General features: G+C 43.7%; 1 protein-coding gene across 2 annotated transcripts in view; it reads left to right on the top strand.

Annotated features, from left to right (window-relative positions):
* Positions 1–4,651: 4,651 nt before the first annotated feature.
* ANXA6 (annexin A6) overlaps positions 4,652–22,824 on the top strand; it is a 35,081-nt gene continuing 16,908 nt past the window's right edge. For both annotated transcript variants that reach the window (XM_079968237.1, XM_079968236.1), the window contains exons 1-10: positions 4,652–4,810; positions 11,295–11,350; positions 17,892–17,982; positions 18,205–18,299; positions 18,844–18,957; positions 19,171–19,261; positions 19,825–19,904; positions 19,986–20,042; positions 21,026–21,119; positions 22,420–22,515. In XM_079968237.1, the coding sequence (XP_079824363.1) occupies positions 11,333–11,350; positions 17,892–17,982; positions 18,205–18,299; positions 18,844–18,957; positions 19,171–19,261; positions 19,825–19,904; positions 19,986–20,042; positions 21,026–21,119; positions 22,420–22,515 (736 nt within the window). In that variant the 5' untranslated portion in view covers positions 4,652–4,810; positions 11,295–11,332. The remainder of the gene's footprint in view (positions 4,811–11,294; positions 11,351–17,891; positions 17,983–18,204; positions 18,300–18,843; positions 18,958–19,170; positions 19,262–19,824; positions 19,905–19,985; positions 20,043–21,025; positions 21,120–22,419; positions 22,516–22,824) is intronic.

Genomic DNA, 22,824 nt, shown 5'->3' with positions numbered 1-22,824 from the left:
TCCTGTGGCTGCATGCAAATTCAAAGCAGCTCAGTGCTCTGTTGGAAAGCTTTAATTGACATTTGAGGATTGCCCTGGCTGGCGGGACATAGGGGCTCCCATCCCTTTTGAACAAATTTGTCCTCTCTCCATCTTCTTTTCTCTCCACCTCAGCTCCCCTTGGCAAATAGAGTGTGAGGCCTTTGAGAATGTGAATGGAAGCATTTGGCAGCATATGTGCAAGGAGTGGAGTTGAGGCATTAAGCAAAATAGGATCAAGTAAATTTTAAAAAGGAGAAAAGGGCATTGGGGTAGGGATGGGCGAATCTGCCATTTTTATTTTTCCAGTTTCTTATTTTCCTAATCTTTTTTGTATCAGTTCGATGTTGTTGTTGTTCTTGTTTTTAAACACCCTTATCTGGCACTTCAAAGTTCATTTCACTCAGAGTAACAACAACAATTCTGGTACAGTGGTACCTTGGGTTACATATGCTTCAGGTTACATACGCTTCAGGTTACACACTCCGCTAACCTAGAAATAGTGCTTCAGGTTAAGAACTTTGCTTCAGGATAAGAACAGAAATCGGGCTCCAGCGGCGCGGCAGCAGCAGGAGGCCCCATTAGCTAAAGTGGTGCTTCAGGTTAAGAACAGTTTCAGGTTAAGTATGGACCTCCGGAACGAATTAAGTACTTAACCCGAGGTACCACTGTATTTCAAAATAGTGGCCTTTGCCCACTTGGTAGGTTTTGGATATATCTTGGTAGGCTTTCTATATTGATCAGGATACATTTCTAAGGATGAGGAACCACATGTTATTTTTGTTGCAGTTACTTTGAAGTTTCCCATTTTGCTTTCCACAAAATGAAAGGCTGCCTGCCTTGGAAATATATACCAGATAATGACGCCTGCCGGCACCTACCCATGTAGAATGAGCAAACATGTCTCATCACATGACTGGATACACCTGATGACTGTCTTCCCATCTGATTGTACAATGTGTGCATCCCCCATACGAAGGGCAGTATGTGGCTGAAGGTTCAGAGGTGTTCAATGGGGCTCCTCACTAATACATTTTAGGATTGTAGCTTTGATTGGTCTTTCATCAGGCCCCCAAGGTTCTCGAATCAAACTCTAAAGTATACTATTTTAAACTGAAAGGTGTTTGTTTGGGAGTAGAGCTGTAATTGCTGTAGCATAACAGTTGTTCCGACTTTCAGCATGTTATGTTTGGTGGCCAAGCTGTGGTAGAATGCTGTTAATAAGGCACAGCTTTGAGGCCAATATTTTGTTTTGCTTTCTAGAGGGCAGTCTGAAAACGTGTGCAGTTATTCACAAAGCACTGATTGTCTTGCACATTCATCTCACACAATTCCCCCCATCACACAGCAGATTATGTCAACAAATATGAGTATCACCCCAGCCAATGAAAGGGTGTAACTTGCAAGCAAAAAGAAACCGTGGAACGCCTTGTGAAACTGCATCACAGTTAACCAACGTGTTGGCCTCGCAAAAGGGGGAGACAATGCTTTGCTTATTTTACAAGTGATGATTTCTTTATCAGTGTAAATGCATGCAAAGTTTTAATTTGGGGTGAGATGACATCAGTCGTTAGAAACAGGTAACCATGATAAAAATGGTTGCAGAAAATGGTCCCCAAAGGCAAAAAGAAATGACATGTATAAAGAAGCATTACAGTCTCCCAAACAGATACAGTGGTACCTTGGTTCCTGAACAGCTTAGTTGTCGAACAAATTGGCTCCCAAATGATGGAAACCTGGAAGTGAGTATTCTGGTTTGCAAATGTTTTTCGGAAGCCGAACGTCCGACGCGGCTTCCGCAGCTTCCGATTGAGTGCAGGAAGCTCCTGCATCCAATCGGAAGCCGTGCCTTGGTTTTTGAACGGTTTTGGGAGTCGAATGGACTAAGTTCGAGAACCAAGGTACCACTGTATTGACTGGGAAGTATGGGTCATTTGCTCTTCCTGCCTCGACCAGCAGGTTGCAGACTTGCCTTACCTAATAATCTACAGAAAGGGTTCATTTGTAGTTTTCATTGAAAAAGCACTTTGAGGCTTTCTGAAAGCTGCAGTCCTGGAGAGAGTCCGAAAATGCATGCACATTTTTTTTTTATTTCATTGCTTGTTATGTAAGTCACTTTAAGACACTTCAGTGTAAAACAACAACAACCACCATGTAAATATAATAAATAATAATAAACTGTCTTGTGCTGTCTGCTTTGATCCCATAAACAATATCACCGTTATATGAAAGCCTTTCATGTTGTTCTGTTAGAATAACTAGAAAGGCAATTCAAGGTGAATTCTGGAACATTTGAACCTTGGTCAAGAAGGCTACATTACTATTTACTTGGGAATGATCACATCTGAATCCCCTGGAATCCATTGGTGCTTATTCACCGAGTAGTCATACATAAGATCAGGCTGCGTGACTCCTGGACCCTGTTGCCAAACTGCACTGGCAAAAATAGTGTATAAAAGAATACTGATACAGTCAGGCCTTTTTGACTTTTTGGAAATGTCTAGAGTGATGGTAAGGGAATCGTGTCTCTGGACTCCATTGTAGCAAGTCTGGGCAGCTGTTTGGGGGCTAGTGAGCATGCCTGGGTGTCTCTGGCAACAGCTTGTGTTGCAGCTGCTATGCAAAGTGAAGCGAAGGCAAGTGGTGCCTGCAATATGTCATCTTGACAGAGATCTGCTTGAGTTTCCTGTTCCAGGGTTCGGTGCTTGGACTAAGCCACTCGTCGTGATGAATAGGGTTATCACCCGCTCCAGCACTCATGTTCAACTGGTTTAACAAAAGCCACCCTGAAAAGCACAGGGGGAGCTTTTCCCAGTTAGTAGGCTATGAGCATGAAATGGCTGCCTTTCACACTGAAAAGGGCCTTGAAGTTTGCAGATCCCAGTGTTCAGAAAACAGAGGAGAAGCATATGCTATATGAGACTTTAATATATATATTATGCTTTGTAACACTTCTTTTTTCAGGGAAAGCTGCTTAAGAAAACTGCTGAGAGATCATATCTCACCGAGCAAGAACAAGAAGCTGTTCCAAGTGGGATAAAAAAGAAAAGAAAAAGTCAATCTCTATTTTTGCCATATATGGCCTGATGGTTATGTTTCATGGCAGCGGTTCTGGATGTGAGCCACACGACTCCTTGTGTTCTTCTTCTGCTCCTTTCTTTGTTCCTAGGATCTGCTTCCACCTCTGCTATTATCATGCTAGAAAAGCAGTGGGAGCACTAGGCAGCCAAGTCTGGCCACCTCCTAGGCACCAGAGAGACGCTGCACTGGAAACACTGTGGAAATTAAAATGGGGACTAGACCCAGCTGCCCAAGGCTGCCAGGTGCCGATGCCAGTCCCAATTACAATTACTGAATGCATTTAAATGGTGAGCGTTCCTAAGGTTGCTCTTTGTGTAGGTCTAGCTCAACTTTTGACAGCAAAAGTTACTAATCCCACGACTAAAACAGCATTATGGTTTCAACTTCCCTAGTGAACAAAACACGACTTGCTGGGCAAGGGAGGACAAGCATAGGATCAGGTTGCATATCCCACTAAAAACAATGAAATGGGATTTAGGATGACTTAACATGTGACTTTTTTAGGTGCACAACTATGATGTTTTAGGATGCACCCTTATACACTCACCTGGGGGCGCAGCGGCACAGCATGTGGGGGGGGCAGGAGGGGGGAATTGTGCCGCTTAGGCTCTGGGAAGATCGCCCAGAGTGTGAAGTGGTGATTGAGCTGTCAAGGAGTTGGGGACAGGGGGCACTGATACAGCTCCTTGCCTCTGCCTAAGGGCCAAATACAGTGGTACCTTGGGGTTACAGACGCTTCAGGTTACAGACTCCGCTAACCCAGAAATAGTACCTCGGGTTAAGAACTTTGCTTCAGGATGAGAACAGAAATTGTGCTCCTGCGGCGCGGCAGCAGCAGGAGGCCCCATTAGCTAAAGTGGTGCTTCAGGTTAAGAACAGTTTCAGGCTAAGAACGGACTTTCGGAACGAATTAAGTTCTTAACCCAAGGTACCATTGTAAAGGGAGAAACGTGCTAAGCGGAAGGCAGGCTTGGCAAATCCACACCGTGATCAACTCCCGCCCAGAAACCAATGTCCCCACTGTGGAAGGACATGTGGATCCAGAACTGGCCTCCACAGTGTGCATGCACACGAAAGCTCATACCAATAACAAATTTAGTTGGTATCTAAGGTGCTACTGGAAGGAAGTTTTTTATTTTGTTAAAACCGTGTTCATGGAAGACAATCTTACTCGGCTACGAGTGATCGCCAAAGCAGCAGCAGCAGCAGCTCAACCGCATCCTATGCACGTTTACTCAGGAGTAAATCTGAGCGTGCGCCAGAATATATTCCCACGTAAATGCGCATAAACCTGAGCCTTAAGTAACTCCCTTCTGCCTCCCTTTGCTAATACCCAAGCCAAGGTGATCCAACCGCTACCGTCTGGCAGGAGAGAGATGCAAGCTGAAACGACGCCCCATTTGGGGAGTCCCCCCTTCCCCCCTCCCTGCGGCGCCTGCGTCAGCCAAGGTCCTCCTCTGCAGCGGGGGTCGCTCCGTCGCCCACCTGAGGAGGCGGCCAGGGCGGGAGGGACTCAGCCCGGGACTGGGCGGCTCCGGAGCGCGTGACGTCGCTACTCGAGCGGAGCCGAGGCGAGGGGAAGGAAACAGCTGCGGCGCTTCGAGGTCAGCCTTTCCTCCGGCGTCTCGAGTGCCCCGCGGCCTGGCTGCGCACCGACGGAGGCGCTTCTTCCTAACGGCTCTAGCAGAAGAGGCCTCCTGGTGCCCGTGAAGTAAGTTAAAAACGGGGGGCAAGAAACGGGGGCAGCCCTAGCTTGCTGGGAAAGGGGAGCGGGGTGAGGTGAGGTGGGGGAGATGGAAGGAATACATTCGCATCCTTCCAAGATCCCGTCAGAATGGTGTGGTGCTGCGTTTCGTTCCCCGTTTATTTGTTGTATATAATTTTTATTAGTTTTCCATTTAATAATATACAAACACATCATTATGATTCACTTTACCGCTCATGGACCTCCTTCCCTCCCGCCTCGTGGCTTTCAAAATTAACCTTTATATCATTGCATTGTCTACGTTTTCCAATTCTAGTTGCACTCATTACAAAATACCTCAAAGTTTAAATGGATATAAAAAGGGAGAATATTTCTCACGACAAGTCTTCAGTCAGCCCTGCTAGGGATGTTAATTGCTTGACAATAATCTTTCAAATATCGTATAAATTCACATCAGTCCTTTTGATCCTGCTGGTTTCGGATTTTTCCCGTCAACTTCGCTAGCTCTGCAAAGTCCATCATTTTCAACTGCTACTCTTCTTTCGTTGCTACTTCTTGTTCTTTCCATTTTGGGGCTAAAAGAATTCTTGCCGCTGTTGTTGCATACATAAACAGTCTTTTATCTTTCCTTGGTATCTCTTCACTCACTTTCGTTGCCCGTTGAAAGCCAGACTTTCTCTCTCTTAAGAAGTATGGCTTTCTGCTTTGCAATGCAAGCCCTCAGGAGCCGCATAATACAAGCTCCTCACTAGCTAGGAAACTTGCCTTGAGTTTTCAATGACTTGGCTCTTTGTAGAAGCCGGTGGGTGTGGCCCGGGCAGATCCAGTTTGGGCAAACTGCCTGATCTATTTGAGTCAAAGAGGTTCAGTTTCTACTTTTGCTGGGGTGAAACTGCAGCCCCATCTCTTTAGGCTGCTTTGGCACTCGATGGCGTCTTCGTTCTGAAAGGACTTGTCTTTTGTGCACAACGCTGGTTCCATTTTTAGCTAAATTCCCCATCTTGTCTTCATTTGCTTTGCAATCGTGGAGATATATCGTTGTGGCAACTGAAAACCTAGTGCCTTTTCGCTCCTAGCTTTTCTATCTCAGTTTCTAGCACTGCCCCAAATACTAGTCTTGGATTGAGCTGCAGTGGTGGTTTTGTCTGTCTTGTCTGTCTGCATGGGCGTAGCCAGGATTGGGGGGGGGCAGGCTTTGTGGGGGCTCTCAGATTTGTATTGATTTGTATTGATTTTGATGGATTTAGAGGGGCAGATACCCCCTGCCTCCCTGGCTACGCCCATGTCTGTCTGTCTACAGTCTTTGCACACCAGTAGATGCAGCGTAGGAGCAGAAGAAGTTGAGCACCACGCCAAAGCTGTATTCATAACGCTAATCCATATTTGTAAGGCGAAATGCTATTAGGAATGTTGGCACTATGGACCCTGAGAGTGAAAATGGTAGCAAATCAATAATGTAAGAATCTTTTTTCCAAAGTAACCCACTCCCCCCAAAACACATGTTGGCATAAAATGTTAGGCATATGTTTAAAGTTTAAACTGTTACCGATTTTCCTGTGGGGAGGGAGGTATTTCTGCTTTCCTTAATTCATAAAATATGAGTAAAGTTTTATATATGATTTCTGTCTTGATGAGAAGTTGCAGGAGGCTAGAAGACTGCTATTTCGATGCTCTGTTTAGTTACATTTGAAAATCATGTCCTTATGATTCAGGACAAGCAGGGTCCAAGCGCATAGAAATGATTGGGACTTTTTCTTTTTTAGGTGTGGGCAGTGACCATTTTTGTGACTTCTGATCTAATTTTAATAGAACGTATGTATTATCCTGAACAAAAATAGGATTGGAGAGCTAAGGCTTAAATAGTCACGAGTCGTTTCTCCAAAATCATGTGAGCACAAACTGTAGCATTTAAAATATTTTGCTTTTAGTCTGTTTCGTGTATTGATTTTAAGTCTTCTTCAACCCTGAAGGCAATTGCACAATGGAGTAAGCCCTCCTGTGGATCTTACTTCTACATAAACCTGTATGGGATTGTGCTGTTTTTGAGAACCTAAGTATTTCTATTATGTTGGCAACTGGGGTCTTAAAGGAAGGCCCTTGACACATGTAAGATGTGTGTTGCAGCTATGAGATCTACCCAGCCTTGTAAAAGCCCTTATTTCCTTCGGACTGGGTGGGGCTTGCCTGTGCCATATTGTTTCTGGAATGACTTTTAGGCTGCTGTTCTATGCTCCTATGTGGGAATAAACCCCATTGAACTCAGTGAGGCTTTCTTCTGAATAGATGTTTTTGGATTCTGCTATAGGCCATTTGTTTAAATTGGGAATGAAATGTTTCTGATGCAGGCTACAGTGTGAGTGTTAGTGCTTAATAACTGCCTTCACAGCATACTGCCTACAGTGTTTAAAAATAGCCCTCAGCTCATGCTGTTTTGGATTCATGGAGCAGGAAAATATATACCTGAAAATGCAGATTTCTAGCTGTTGTGAGGAAAGGTTAAGACGCGTGAGCAAGCTGCCTTTATGTCTAAGCCACCAGGCATACTCTTTCAAGAGTGGAGAAGGCAAGTCAGTTTTTAGGAAGCCACTAAAGAAGAGAACAGGCTACCTTGAAGCTTCCTCAAGAGATTCTAACAGTTCTCAAAATGTTAACAGGCTATTTGTTCATTCTGTTTTCCATTCAGAGACATGGATGCATTGCAATCTCATTCATTCGCTCTAGTAAATCATTTGTCATGGGGTGTTTTCAAAATGTTTTTCTTTTAGGCTCCTACAAAATAAAGGCCTTCCCTAACCTTTTACCAGATTCAGTTGGTTTGCCAGTGATGACCATTCCTGGGCAGAGGGATCCATCCATTGGTAACCTTAATATTAGGTTACTGTAATTCTCTCTTCCTGTAGTTGCCCTTACAGCTGGTCCAGAAGCTTCATCTACTACAGAATGCTGTAGTGCTTCTGCTAACTGGAACATTTTATCATGCACATGCAATAAGGCTGAGATGCTAGGCTTGAAGAGCAGTTTTCAGGGATGGCATATAGGCCCCATTTTTGCACAAATTGAATTTCTTCTTACTGACCACCCTTAGATGTGTTGCAGAACTAAGCATTTGCTGCTTGTTGTACTCTCTTTCACCACTTTTTCATTCAATAGTGTCTGTTTGCTTTTAGGCAACTGAAGTCTGCTGGTTGTAAATGCCTTTGTCTGTTTGTTCTTTAAAAGCTATTGTGATAGAGACAAAATGACACCATCATCAGAGATGGGGGAAAACCTTGCAGTTCTTTGAAAACCTAGCACTGCACAAACTTGGGGGGTTGGTACTGGTGTGCCCTTCTTATTTTGAGTCGGTACAAAATGTCTGGGCTAAGAACTGTGTACCCATCACTTGTTCTTTCCAGAGTCAAATGAAGTAGAGTTATTATGCTTGCCACCCTTCACTCCTGTCATTATTCTGTGCATTTTTGTCTGAATGTATGTAATCTCCCCCCACTCCCTTGGCCCCAGGATGGAGGGGGGAAATCTCATTTTCATGGCAGGGTGAAAGCAAACTTTCAATCTGGAGACTTTATACACGGTGCACCCAAAATTTTGCATACACCGGATGTGAGCTCCTTGGGTACTGGGACAGGAAATGAGGCAGGCTCCATGCACACCACAATGTTAAGATTTTTTTTTTTAAAAAAAGCAATCCATCAGTGTATAAATTTTGCCAAATAAGCATTACTGTCATAACCACAGCGTTCTAAGATTCTACTAAGAGCAACAGGACTGTGTCCTCTTGGCTCTTAGAAACACTGAGGTGCAGAATGGCTGTTGATCCAGGCTAAAGTATTGCATGGATATGCCCCTCCCACAGGCCCTTCTCCTTAGCCATGGATGTGTGTGTCAGTTGCTGCTGTTCATGATCTTGTCTTGGTTGCTTTCTGTTCGTCTCCCCTGGGCCCCTCCCCAGGCCACATCCTCTTTGAGTACTTTTGTGTGGCTGCAATGTGTCCTTGAACTGTGACACAGTGCCTCTTGCCTGCCTGAAGCAAGGCAGTGTGGTATGTGTGCTTGTGTAGAAGCCTCTGCCTTTCTGCATTGCTGCTGGGATGTAACCTACGATAAAAAGTGAGGGTTGCATCCATTTGTTCCCTCAGGTTGAAAAGCTTCCCCACCTCGTATCTAGCCTCAGAACCATCAGCATCCCCAATGTGTTCCCTTTCACACCGATTTTTGTTCAATATATACCAGCTTTTGTAGGGTCTGCGAGGATAAATGATGAAGTGTTAGTACCACTGATCATGTACAAATCTCTATGTATGTAGCCTTCAACTAGGAATAAGGTGAAACAGCATCCCTGGCTTTGCAGCTGTGTTTCCAAAGCTGCAAAGAGGCAGGTTACCTTTTCATAGTCCTTCATGGGCCTGTGAACAAGGCAAAGGATTTGTTCAACTTGCTGTAATCAGAGACCACACTCTTGCTTGGCACTATTCCCTTTCCCCGGCCCCTTCCCCTCCAGCTGTGTGATGGAGCAGCAAAGAGAAGGCAGGTTGTATTGTCCTCACTCTGATTTTAATTTGGTGCAAAATATACCCAATGTTAGTGTTATCTGGGCCTTCAAGGGAGGGCCATTCTGTATCAGATGTGTCACTTGGCTCTTTCCCATGTCTCCAATTTATGTGGCGATGGGATGCAGATGGGAAACAAACTCCCCACCCCCAGCACATCAGGAATGTATGGATACAGGGGTTCTATATGAAATTACTGGTAGCTGCCACATTCTGCACTAGCTGCTACTGCTGTGCCATCTTCTTGGGCAGCTTCATGGAGAGCCCACTGCATTAATCTAATCAGGCGGTTACTGCTGTGACCAGCCGGTCTTTGCACCATACCAGTCCCACCACCAGCCGACCCCTCTCCTTCCTTGTAAGCAGATGGGAAACGAGTGCAGTGGCTCTGCCCCATGCAGCAAACTCCTTCTGAGGACATGGAGAAACAAAGCTTGGTGTCACCACTCAGAGCCCATATATAATGGCAGGTGTCCTTGTTATGTACTTGTACGATTTACGCCATGGGTAGGCAAACTAAGGTCCGGGGGCCGGATCCAGCCCAATTACCTTCTAAATCCAGCCCGCGGACGGTCCAGGAATCAGCATGTTTTTACATGAGTAGATTGTGTCCTTTTATTTAATATGCATCTTGGGTTATTTGTAGGGCATAGGAATTTGTTCATTTTTTTAATTCAAAATATAGTCCTACCCCCCAAGGTCTGAGAGACAGTGGACTGGACCCCTGCCGAAAAATTTCCTGACCCCTGATTTATGCTGTGGTGTGTGCATATCTTACTGCATGCCCAAATTATGTGTTTGTAAGGAATATTTCGAAAGCACATATTAAAACATAATGCCCAAAGCAGCCCTTGGCTCCTTTGTCTTGCTTTATGTACTCTGTAGCATGCTTCCCGAACACTAAAGGGTTACTTTCTTACTGGAACTCAGCCTAGTAGACAGACCGCAGTGCAGAGATGAGATGTCTGCAAGGAGCTCGCGTACATTTTTACTAGCTGGAATGCCTCCACTCATTGGCGATCTGGACTGCGCTCACAATCTTTTAATGTGGGCCTTCCTCCCTCCCTCCGCCGTCAAAGTCGTGGCTGAGAGCTGTGATGTTCACCAAGCCCAGCCCAAGAATGATCTTGCAGGAAAACTGGTGGGTGGTGCTGTAGGGGCCAGTTTCTGATGTACCATAAAGTTCAATATATCTCCCTCCCAAAAAGGGTGAATTTTACATAGGAGCATCCCCTGAGGATGGTTCAGTGTTGGAGCACACCTTTTGCATGCAGAAGCCCCAGGTTCCACCCCTGATATCTTCAGTATGGCACATTTAAGTGAAAGCACATTTAAGTGAGTTTAGACTTTTCCTAGAAGATGTACTGTCGTTTTGTGTTAAATTATATATATATCTTTCCGCAGGGCCTGCAAGACAGAGTTGTTCTACCAGGCCTTTGGTCAGGGCACAGCCTGACGCCCTCCTCTGGCAACCTGCACAGAATTTTGCTTAATCGGTTGCCATTAATTTGATTTCTATTAATTTTTATAATGAAATACTTTTAGAATGTGTGATTGTTTGATTGTTTGATTGTTTGATTATTGTTAGCCGCCCTGAGCCCGGCTTCGGCTGGGGAGGGCGGGATATAAATAAAATTTATTATTATTATTATTATTATTATTATTATTATTATTATATATATTCATTGTATTATAGAGCAGTTAGAATACTTATTTTGTACCACAGTTTTGTTCATCGTGGTTTATTGTTAATACTGGGAGGCAGAAATGTATTCTTAGAGACCTGCTCTCAGTATAGTTGGAGATGGGTGGACCAAGCAGCTTCTTGTGTTTTCTTTGTGGAGTATGCTGAAGTTTAGGTCCATCGGGGTAATAAAATTAAAGGATTTTTTTTTTTTTGGCATCCACATGGTTAATATATCTCCTTTTCTTCTGTTATGTAGCATCCACCACCTCTTCTGTTAACACTGATCCAGAAGTCATGTCAAGCAGCGGAAAGGTAAGGCATTTTCAGTTCCTGCTCAATTAAGATACTTCAGGTTGGTGACAACCACCATACTGACAATTTTGCCTTGGTGTGATAACCTAGGTGGGCATCTCTTGTTTCTAATCTTGCAACACCATGCTAATGAGGGAAGGTCATTCAGGCTTTTGATATCAGGAGTGAAGGAACAAATCTTTCCCCTTGCAGCTGTGGTTTGTTTCGGAGAATACGATCTTGAGCACAGTTTACATTCTTTCCTCCTGCAGCCAGCGTTGGAGCTAAACAAAAAGCAGATGTATACTAAACTCCAAAAATGAAATCTCTACAGTGCATAGTAGGATGAGTGAGCTGGGGGGAATAGAAAATGAAGCAGAATAGGGGGGAAGAGAGGAGCGCTGTTCGTTCAGTCAATAAAAGTAGTTGTAGTTCAGATTTCTAGAGGCTTCCATAGCAGATGTGTTAGGGCCCTCCAGATGTTTGTGGCCTACAACTCCCATGATCCCTAGCTAGCAGGACCAGTGGTCAGGGATGGTGGGAACTGTAGTCTCAAAACATCTGGAGGGCTGAGGTTGAGGAAGCCTGTGTTAGGGGATATTTGGCCTCAAGGGCATCTTAACTGAGGGGCTGAGTTGAGGCCTTGTTCTGAGTGCACCACTTTAGGTGTTTGCTGTGTTTAGGGGTTTGCTGTGGGGGCAGCTGAGAGAGGCAGTAGGGCTGCAAAAGGAGGAGCAGCGAGGGAGTTCATTAATTGGGCTACTCGTTACAAGTGCTGTTTCAAATAAGGAGCTGGGAAGCTTCAGCATTGTGAACAGAATCAGTCCAAAATTTAAAAAGTTGAAAAAAGAGAGGGGGTTGCCACGTTAAATAAATCTGAAGTGAAATCTTCCTTGAAACATTGCCTGAGATGTGTGGGAGCTGCTTTTGCCTGGGTGGCTGCTGGAGTAATGATTAAACAAATTTGGACACAGGAGTGAGGCTGCCAATGACCTGACTGGGTTGCACATGATTGGGTCACTTAAATATTATGCAAGCAACAAGGATGCTGCTTCCAGAAAGCTGGCACCTGCATGACTAGGATGACATTTAAAGATCTCCTGAGTTGTGAAATCAGTAAGTGCCAGACATCTGTGTGTGAAATCAGTCTAAATGTAATACTACTTAACTGACTTTCTCTTGGTACTGTACTTAATAATTTTTTTTGTCAAGCAGAGGATATTGGTCAGGGTAGATGGGCCAGTGGGTATTGCTGGATGATGTGGCCAGGCTCTTTTTCACACATGCTTTGGTTCTGAGTCTAAATGAACACTCTCACCATAAAAAGGATGCCAGCACTTGTGAATTTCTCTTCTTTTCGTGTGGGCATAATTTGAAAGACTCCAATGGTTTAATGTGTTATGAGACAGTTCATTCTACGTTGCATCACCCTAGTGGCATGCCTTCTGGGGGGAAATAGAAGAACAAGTGCTTTGTACCATTTGTACATGTGGAACAGTTGAGGTTTGAATGTCTCTTAATGTGATGGATTATTACAGTTTATTAAATGTATTTAACTGAGCTACACCAGCAGCAATATGTAGCTTACCAGTTGGCAGTGAAAGGACATCAGTGAGCTGGGCAGGGTGAGTGAGGACACTATATGGATTCTGCACTTGGAAAGCATGCCTTGGGCTGAACCTGGTATTGGCAAGGGAAAGAAGGCTTCAGCTGTACCACCCATCATCTAAAGGGCAATAGAGCCTAAGCCTACTAGATTGGGTCACTGGGCTGGTGGTAGTTGTAGTCCAAAGCAGCTGGAGAGCATCAGGTAGTCAAAGGCTGGCTCATGCTTTAAAAAGGGGCTGTGAGCTGTAGGTTTTAGAAACAGCAAAACCTTGCATAAACCTACTTTCTAGAGATGGAAGTGATATTAGTGTATACACCACTAGCAGTGAATCTTCGTTTATCTCTCTGGAAAAAACTGCAGCCTAAGCTTAGTCAGGTGCAAGTGTAGTCTGAGATAATTGAATGGACCTTCAAAATCCTTTCTGGTACTCTGCAACAATGGGTTCCTGTGCATTTCCATCTCTGGCCCATTGTCATATGTTTCTTGATGGCATTTTTTAAATTAATAAAAAATACCATGTTGCTTCATTCTATAGATGGCCCTGTTTCTGCTATGTTAGTTAATTGACACACAGGGTGACAAACTGCAAAAAAAGCACCCTGGCACTTCATATGTTTAGAACCCAGAAGCTGCCATGCAGGAGAAACTCCCCACACTCAGAAAATTATTCTGACAGCACACAGTGGGCATCCCCCCAACTTTGCTCTGATGCACTTTGAATAGCTCTGGGGCCCTGATAAATATTTCAGGGAGTCTATCCCCCAGAGCAGGTGCCAATGGAAGCCTCACACAGCTGCTGCTTTTGGCACACCTTCCAGGGGGCAATTCTTGTCATGCATGGTTTTTGTTGTTGTTGTTGTTATTGTTGTTGTTGCCTAACGCTCTTTCCAAAGATGGAAACAAAAAGACATTTGCAGGCTGAAAGTTAAAGACCCTTTAAAGATCTATGGCAATTTCAGAAACAGGAAATGCTTAAAGTTGATGGAATAGTGGGCATTGGCTCCATATGTGGACAGCCATGCAGATTGTGCAGTCAGTGCTTGCCCACCACTTCCTCAATGATATGGATCAGCAAGGACAAAGGGGAACTATGGACTGTGGAACTCAGTTGGTAGATGCACCCTGAACCACTAGCATCTACTAATTTGTTTGTCTGGTGTTCTTTTGTTAAGTAACTTACAACCAAAACATAACGTTCAAGAGGCCTTGCTTAAGCTGCTTTTGTCAGTAGTACCATCTTCTCCCTCCGCCCCTGTATATGAATATGAGGGTTGATTAAGTTTCATAAATGAACATGCTAGTTTTCATTCTGAGATCTGAGTGCATGGCAAGGGAGATGCTGCATAGTAATACAGTTTATATCCTTGAAAATCAGTTATTGGGGCATGTTGCTGCTGAAACATGAAAATAAGTAATGGAACTCCCAAAGATGCATACTAACTTTTATTCCAATATCTCAAACTTGTAGCTGGAGGTATTTTTTCTTTTTTTGCTCCCCATACCAAGCTGGTATTAGAACATAATGTTATAATGTGTAGGGTTTGGGTTTTGTGGTTTTGTTTATTTTTTGTAATTCTGTTGAATAATGAAACGATGGAATGAAATTTGTTAAAGCACAGCTGAAAGCTAAACAAAAGGCCTAACTTTGTGGACAAAAAAGATGGGGCATCTGTCAGCAGTAGAATAATAGTGCCTAAGAACTTAACACAGTCTCTTTTCTGCGGCAGGTGATGTTTTTTTTTAAAAAAAAAACCCAACATACGGATGGCACAAAGAGGACATTCTGTACTCAAGTTACGGGAATCTGTGTTGATCTTGTGACAAGCACAGATGCACTTTGGGGAGTCTTATCCGTTTCTAAAAATGCATGAAAATGGAACGCCAAAACTATAAAACTTGGAAGCTGCTGCTTAGGTCATGCAGATTCTGTTTCCTGAGAATCTGTTTATTCCAGATGGTTTCCCAATCAATTTCGAGTGCAACAAATGTGCTGTTACACATTTGTTGTCACATGCCTTTTCTTAAAGCTGGACTATTAGGCATGTTGTGCTTTCCTAGCAGCTGGGAAAATGTGTCTTATCCCATCTCAACCCTGAGCAGGAGCAGAAAAGGCCTTCTTTGTATAAATTTATTTATTACATTTATATACCAGCTTTATCTCCCAAGGATCTCTAGGTGGTGTACATGTGGTTCTCCTCTCCATTTCATTCTCACAACAACCCTGTGAGGTAGGTTAGGCTAAGAGATGGTGACTGGCCCAAGGTCACCAAATGAGTTTCATAACTGAGTGGGGGTTTGAACCCTGCTCTCCCAGGTCTTAGTCCCAACCGTCTCCCCTTGGAGTTGCACCTGTCCCCTTTATTGTTGAAGACATTTCTGTTTACCCAGATCTTTTCAGTTCGAAAGGGCAGTATTTTAGCTTCGTATTGGTTTTTATTTATTGATGCAGTTCAGCTGTTATGCTTTGTAACAGGCTCTGGGCTCTGTTGGAGGAAGTGTGATCCACTTATCATAGGTTTATGTGGTTTCCCTACATGCAAGTGATTTTTGCGGAAGTAATGCTGGGATGTATCAACGTGACCTTCACTTTTTGTACAGCCAGTCCAGAGATCTGGTACAGTTCATAGAGCTAGCGTAACATAATAAGGCTGTGTGTTGCACTTGGACCCTGGGGACAAGATTTCCAATTCCCAGTTTGAGGGCAAGGCAGTTATTTACGGATTTGTTCAGGGACATATCGCATGGCACATGTGACTCTGGAAAAACTCGAGGGTGGGTTTTCCTTTTCCTTTTGCATTTCCTGGTGATCCCTACATGATTGAAACCCTCTAGGTCTGTGTTCTTCAAGCAGTGAGCCAGGACCTACCAGAACCACTTCTTGCCCAGTGCCTCCTCACTTTCCTGCCATGCCAGCACCAGCAACTCATTTCAGTGGTGTTCAGGACCAGAGAGGTTACAGGGGGGATGAGGGCAAAGAGTCAGGGGGGTATTAAAGGAAATTAAGGTGAGGGAAAAGGTGGTGGTTAAATAATAAACTGGGAATAGAAAGGAAGTAGATAAGCAAGGGACACTCCTATAGGAGGAAGTGAGTATATAGGGTGAAGGAAAGTGGTGGTTGCAGGGAAAATAAGGCACCAGTTCAGTGTGAAAGGAGAATGGGAGATTAAACCCACCGGAAATGAGTAAAAATACTTGTAAAGTGATGTGGAGCTGGGAAGCCTTCTTAACTTAACACTTCCGGATCAGCAAAATCTGCCTAAATGAGAAGGGTGAGTCACAATATCCTCACAGCAAATGTCTTTTACTTTGCTTGAGGAAAGCTGAGCTGTGCAACTCCTTGCTGGAAGGAAAACCCTCTGGCAAATAAATCTGGCCATTTCCAAAGATGGATTAGCTATCAGTAGAAACTGATGTTGGTAATTGTCCATGGATTATCCCATACTGCCCCCGTCTGCCGCCATTTTGTCACTGGGGGTCCTCAGTAATTTCCAGCTGTTTCTAGTGGGTCTGGGGGATGGAAAGTCTTTGAATCCCTGAGCTAGATGTAAATAGAGTTTGCAAAGGTTGTTCCCTCTGAACAACCAGTTGGGTATGTGTGTGGGAGATGCTGGGAAGATAACATCTATCATTCTCACATCTTGTTACATGAGAGCATTCTCCCAACCCTCTCCAGAAAGGGGAATAATTGTGAAGTGATATGTCATAAGTCCTGGAATCTCAGGACAGATATTTCAGAAGGTTCTTCCAGAGAGATTAGTGTGGGATGGGCAGCAGTGCCTCAGCTCCTTGTGCATTGATACTTCTAGAGGGGTGGATGTGCAAGTAGGGAACTGTCATTGTGAGACCAAGTGGGCAATATGAATAGAAGAGCAGAATTCTGGGCAGAGCAGCGCCTCTATTAATAACTTCAAGGGTCCTGGCCATCTGTCAGGAAGCCAGACTGACTCATCGGTGTGGGGGAAGGGATAAGGAGAAACTGATTTCCAGAATTGCCTGTGCAGTTAGGATATTCAGATCTCTTAAGCTTTCTTCAAAATCTAGGGGCCCATTTTCCACCATTATTTTCTTCCCCGCATGAGAAGCTCTGAACCTATGACTCACGAAGGAGCATGGGAATTCCCATGGATGTGGCAGTTGCAGCCATGGAAACCAGTGCTAGGTCCATAAACCTTTTTTTACGGGCTTCCCCATATGATTCCATACATATATGAGGCCAAACACTGGCCATAGCACCACATGTGAAAAGGAAAGTAACTGTATTGCATGCAGCCCAAATAGTTTTTAGGAAGGAGTCTTTGTCTAGTGGGGTACGTTGAAAGATGATGCACAACTTTCTGACTGTGGGAGGTGATAGTCTTCTCCTGAAACAACCTGAGCACCATGATCAGAGATAGGGAAGGCTTGTTTGGCCTTGAGCTTCCGACATCCTTCCTTTCAGTCCTTGCGATGGAACATCAAAGGCTCAAGGGCAGTGCTCTGCCACTGACTTCCATTGTGGTTTCATTTATGCGTTGAACAGTCTAAATACCTCTGCCTCAACATCAAATCTACTTTGCAAAGGTTAACCCTGACAGGTGTTACCAGATGTAGTCTTGCCATACATTTTGGTTCCCAGATTTCCAAAAGTATGGAGGCAAACACCGTAGTTCCAAAATGCCTACCTAGGTCTGGCCTTGGCAGCTTAAAGAATATCTGTTGGCTCACGCCAGCTAAGCCACCTTGGCTGACCTGTGCTCTGATGCAACTTGAAACATGGCTGCTTCGGAGTCTGTATTGTTCTGTTCTGGGCTGTGGTGAAATCCTTCAGGGGGAAGAACTCCACAAGTGTGGAGCAGCTGCTGGACATGCCCTCCCACGTGCCATCATTGTATACATTCTGCACATAGCATATTGTTTCCTTATCGGGCCGCCTAATTGGTAACAGCCTCATTGTCTTTTTCTCTTTGTTTCTAGGCTGGGAGATACAGGGGTTCAGTGAAGGATTATCCAGATTTTGATGCCAACCAGGATGCTGAGGCCCTCTATAATGCTATGAAGGGATTTGGTATGTGTCCTTCAACAGTTGTCTTCTGCGCATTTGAATTTTAAATTACTGTGACGTTAACAGGATTTTGGCTTCATTTTTCCTATATTTTCTGTGGTCCCTATTTTTATCTGGAGTTGCGTCGGGGGGAAGTCAGGGTATAAATAAATATATAATAGTTTCTAATAGGACCTGTATTGCTTTACTGTTTTAGGCATGACTCATCCTCTTTGTCTTCCGCAGGCAGTGACAAGGAAGCCATACTTGAACTAATAACATCCAGAAGCAATAAGCAAAGACATGAAATCTGCCAGGCATACAAGGCTCTTTATGGCAAGGTAAGTTTGAGAAGGGATTGTTCTGTTTTGCAAGCAAGTATCACATGCAAGTTTCATCTCGGCTGGGGAGATTAATGAAAAATCTCTTTAACTTTTGGGGAACACGGTTAGTGGAAACCTTTCAGATGTGATCCATAGATTCTAAAATTGGACACAGCATGGGGCAGTTCAAAGGAAGCAGCCTAAAATATATCATTGGCTACAACCCTGTGTACATGAGGACAATGTCGGTTATAGTTGGAGCAGAACCATTGAAATTGATGGACTTAACTAACTTAGGTCCATTAGTTTCAGTGGGTCTTCTCTGAGTACAACTTGGTTGGCTACAAGCCATAGTTTCCTGTTGCCGCTCTGTCCACAAGGGTGTTAATCTAGCAAAATAAGTAGACCTGGCTCTGACAATAACCTTGAACTCTGAACCTTGAAATTTCTTGTTAGACAAGGGGGGCATTCTGACCAATGAGACATCTTCTAACAAAGTGAACCCAGGAAGCAATCTCGTTTTCTCTCTTTTCCTCCTCTGTCTTTTCTGCCATTTTATTAGGACCTGATTGCAGACCTGAAGTATGAACTCACTGGGAAATTTGAACGGCTGATTGTGGGCCTAATGAGGCCCTTGGAATACTTTGATGCCAAAGAAATAAAAGATGCTCTCAAGGTAAAGGAGGAGTGAGGGTTAGGGTTTTGCCATTGCTTTGGGGACACATGACAGCAGTGGCCTTCTTTTCACTGTGCCTTTTGATATCATTTTTCCAGTGGCAAGTACATTCAGCTCATACTGATCTGCAGAGATGGTTATTTGGGTTATTTCATTTTCTTGGGTTGCAGCGTGCTGCATTTCATACGGCTGACTTGTTTTCCTTACTCTCAGGGTATTGGGACTGATGAGAAGTGCCTCATTGAGATCCTGGCTTCTAGGACCAATCAGCAGATACGTGCTCTAGTGGAGGCCTACAAGGATGGTGAGTATAGAGGGCAGGGGCTGTGACACTTCCCTGGATTTTCAGCAGACTCCAGCTAATATTAAAGGTACCTGTGATGAAGCAGAGAGTAAACTATTGAACACAGTGGGACTTGCTTCTGAGCAAGCATGCATAGGATTGTGAATGTATCATATAATTGGCACATAAAATAAAATGAGTCTCTTCCTTTCCTCCATCTTTGTTTATAAGGATTTATACCTTTTATAAACACTTTCCTGCTTTGGGCAAGTCCTGCTTTGGGCTGCTTACCTGCTTATCTCTTCTGCCCTAAGTCTCCTTACAACTTAGGATAATTTTCTTTTAAAAATTCCAATAGAGTTAAAAAATGTAAGTGCTCAAACTCCCAGCCACATGAACATAGGAGTCTCATTTCAACCCTGCATCCAACTTCCATTGCTTTGCTTTATTCTCCTCAATATATCCCACTTCTCCAGACCCGTATTTTTTGACCCCCTTTTTTCCCTCTAGTCCTACTGCTAATGAATGCCTTTCTGCCATGGGTTTTGATAACTCATCTCTCTCTCTTTTAAACATTCCCATAGCATATGAGAGGGACCTGGAGGAAGATGTTGTAGCAGACACCTCAGGACACTTCAAGAAGATGCTTGTCGTCCTCCTTCAGGTATGTTGGCCCCTGCACTCAGTATTGTCCCTTCAAATGTTTTGCAGTACTAATGGGTTCAATTCCATGTCCTTTCTACAGGGCACCCGAGAAGAAGATGATGTTGTAAGTGAAGACTTAGTGCAGCAAGATGCCCAGGTTGGTGCAATTTATATGATACCTTGCCCAATTAATGATGATCCAAAGAATGAACTTTGCTTCATCTTGGTACAAATCTAGATTTAGGGGAAATAGGTATACTTGAAAATCTAGCCAATATTTTGCCCAGGTGATTCTTGCAGGTTTTGATATGAGTTCTCTCTGCATGCACACACCCAATGCATCAGTTATATAGACCTAAAAACAGACACCCCTGGGATGACATCTCCTAGCATGAGAGGTTCAGATCTGAACAGTGTATTTTCTCCACCTATCTGGTATCTGCAGTCAAGGATTTCATGCTTTTCTGAGCCAATTGGAGAACTCATCATTTCCTGGATTGATGTCTTGTTTATGAATCCAAAGTAGAGTCTCTGGTTCTAAAATACTGCATCTATTGAAATCATACTGTTGAACCACCGAAAGCAGTCAGCTCTGCTTTCAAATACTTTGTAAGACTTCTGCACATACTTGTTGGGATGTAGGTATTATGAAAGCTCCTGTTTAGAAATTACTGGTGTTTATGGTACTTTTATATAAAAGATAAATATCCCCAGCAACTTGAACCACAGAGTGGTGGTTTCCTTGTAAGTATTGTAAGTTATGTGATCAGAACTAAGATTGCAAATCTCCTGCTAAACATATTTCTCAAGTCTTTAGTAGTAAATAATACAATTTGATTTTTGTTTTGTTAAATACTGAATAGCTTCCCAGTATGTCCTAATGCATCTAGTTGAAAGTAAGACCCAGTGATGATGTCCTATTATTACTTGGTTTGCTGACTACATAAGTCTGATAGATTTTGCTTACTGTTTTTGAGAATTCACCAATAGTTTCCTCTTGAGTTGCATGCATCATTATTCTAAGACAAATTCCTGTAGAGTTTCAAAGTTAACTGGACTTTTTTATACTTGCCTCTTCATGTTGATCCCTGTTTTTAAGCTGCTGCTGTTGTGTTTGTGTGTGTTTGTGCTTTCTAAAAGAATCTGTTGGACGCTGGGGAAGCAAAATGGGGCACAGATGAAGCCGAATTCATTTACATTCTTGGAAGCCGAAGCAAGCAACATCTTCGGCTGGGTGAGCTTGAGCACTGCATTCAAATACTAGGTTACAAACCACATCTTACACTTCTTTTTAGCCAATCATCACATGTCTTCGCAGAGTGCATACCAGTTAAGACCCAGCCACACTTTTGCTTGTCCCGTGTCCAGGTCCAAGTGGTTTTCCGCTTGTCTCACACTTTCTAGGCATGAGTCTGAGCAGTTTTGCCCTTGCCCCTCCACTTTCCCTGGGAAAACCCATTCTTTAGTGATAAACTGGCACAGACATCAATCCGGAGAAAACCTGATTGACATTTGCTCTGATTGAGAGTGGTTTTCCCCAGGTTGGGGGATGGCAGGACAAGGGCAAGTCTGGATGAGCCCTTAGTTACGATGGACAGGAGTCCATAAACTTGCCCTCTAGTGGCTGAATTATATAACTGATGAGGCCTTATAGGGGTTCTGCCAGAGTTGTTCTTTGCAATTTGGTTATAATGCTACCTTGGCTCCTAAGAACACTTTTTGCTGTTGGATGAATTATTTGATTAGGGGAGAAGTTCAGTGCTGAGCAGAAAACTCAATAAGGCGACCCCTAAATGTGACCATCTTTGCAGGTAACAATGACAGGTACCTTGACTTAATGAGCCATAATGTGCTCGTGCAGTCAGTTCCCTCTTTATGCAAGTGGGTAAACAAATCAGGAAAAGAGCTTAAGAGTTACATCTGAACCTGAGTTTGTGGCTTGTTTCTGCCTAACAAACCAGGATTTGTAAACAAATAACAAACCTCGTTTTAAGGCTGGCTGTTGATCCTGGCTTGTTGGGGGGGAAACATGTTAAAGGGCAACAAACCACAACTCCCGCTTCAGATGCAACTTTAAGCTGACAACAAACCATAATCTTAAATTCTGACATACTGATAGCTAAGCTATCCCCTTCCTGACTTGTTTCCCTGCTTACACAAATGGGATAAGCGAGGGAGCAACTAGGCTGCATGCACCAGCACAGTATGGTTTAGTAAGCCACCCAAAGACAAGCCCTGCTGGGTCAGTCCAACAATTTGTTCTTGCAGTGGCCAACCAGATGTCTGTGGGAGCCAAGGTTCTTGGATTATTATTTCCTGAAAATGCAGCCATTGTTGTTTAGATGCCACATTCAAACAAATCCATAGTTTAATTTGAAAACTATTGTCATAGGAATACTTGTAAATGTTTTCAAGGCATGGCAGTTCAGTGGCATTGACTGTTGATTGACCTAGAGTGCAGCCTTCTTTGGGCACAGCAGTGAACCAGAGGTCGGTGTGTGAGAGACTATCCCTCTCCTGTGCTTCCTTTTCAGTCTTTGATGAGTATCTGAAGATCTCTGGCAAGCCCATTGAAGTGAGCATCCGGGGAGAGCTGTCTGGAGACTTTGAAAAACTGATGCTAGCTGTAGGTAAGTGGGTCCGATCTTGTTATTTGAAGTAGTGTGGCAGACTAGAAGTGACTCCGAAGGTCACACCCTTTCAGCCTAAACCTGTGGGTCAATTCAAAATTAAAGATGTCAAGGTCTTTGCTAACCCAGTTGATGTTGGGTGTGCTTTTACAAAAGGCAGACTCCTAAGTTTTCTTTAGCTCTGAACTTCAGCTTTGGTTTAGGCACATGACTTGATTTAAGGGATGGGACTTTTCAGTATCTAAGGTGTTCTGGAAGGATGAGAGGCAGAACTGATCTTGTCAGCATGGAATGGTAAAGAGTGTTGGG

The sequence above is a fragment of the Podarcis cretensis genome (genome assembly GCF_951804945.1).
Source record: "Podarcis cretensis genome assembly, chromosome: 2".
In the NCBI taxonomy this organism is placed as follows: Eukaryota; Metazoa; Chordata; class Lepidosauria; order Squamata; family Lacertidae; genus Podarcis; species Podarcis cretensis.
Note: the sequence above shows the minus strand (reverse complement) of the source record. Positions and strands in the feature narration are given on the sequence as shown.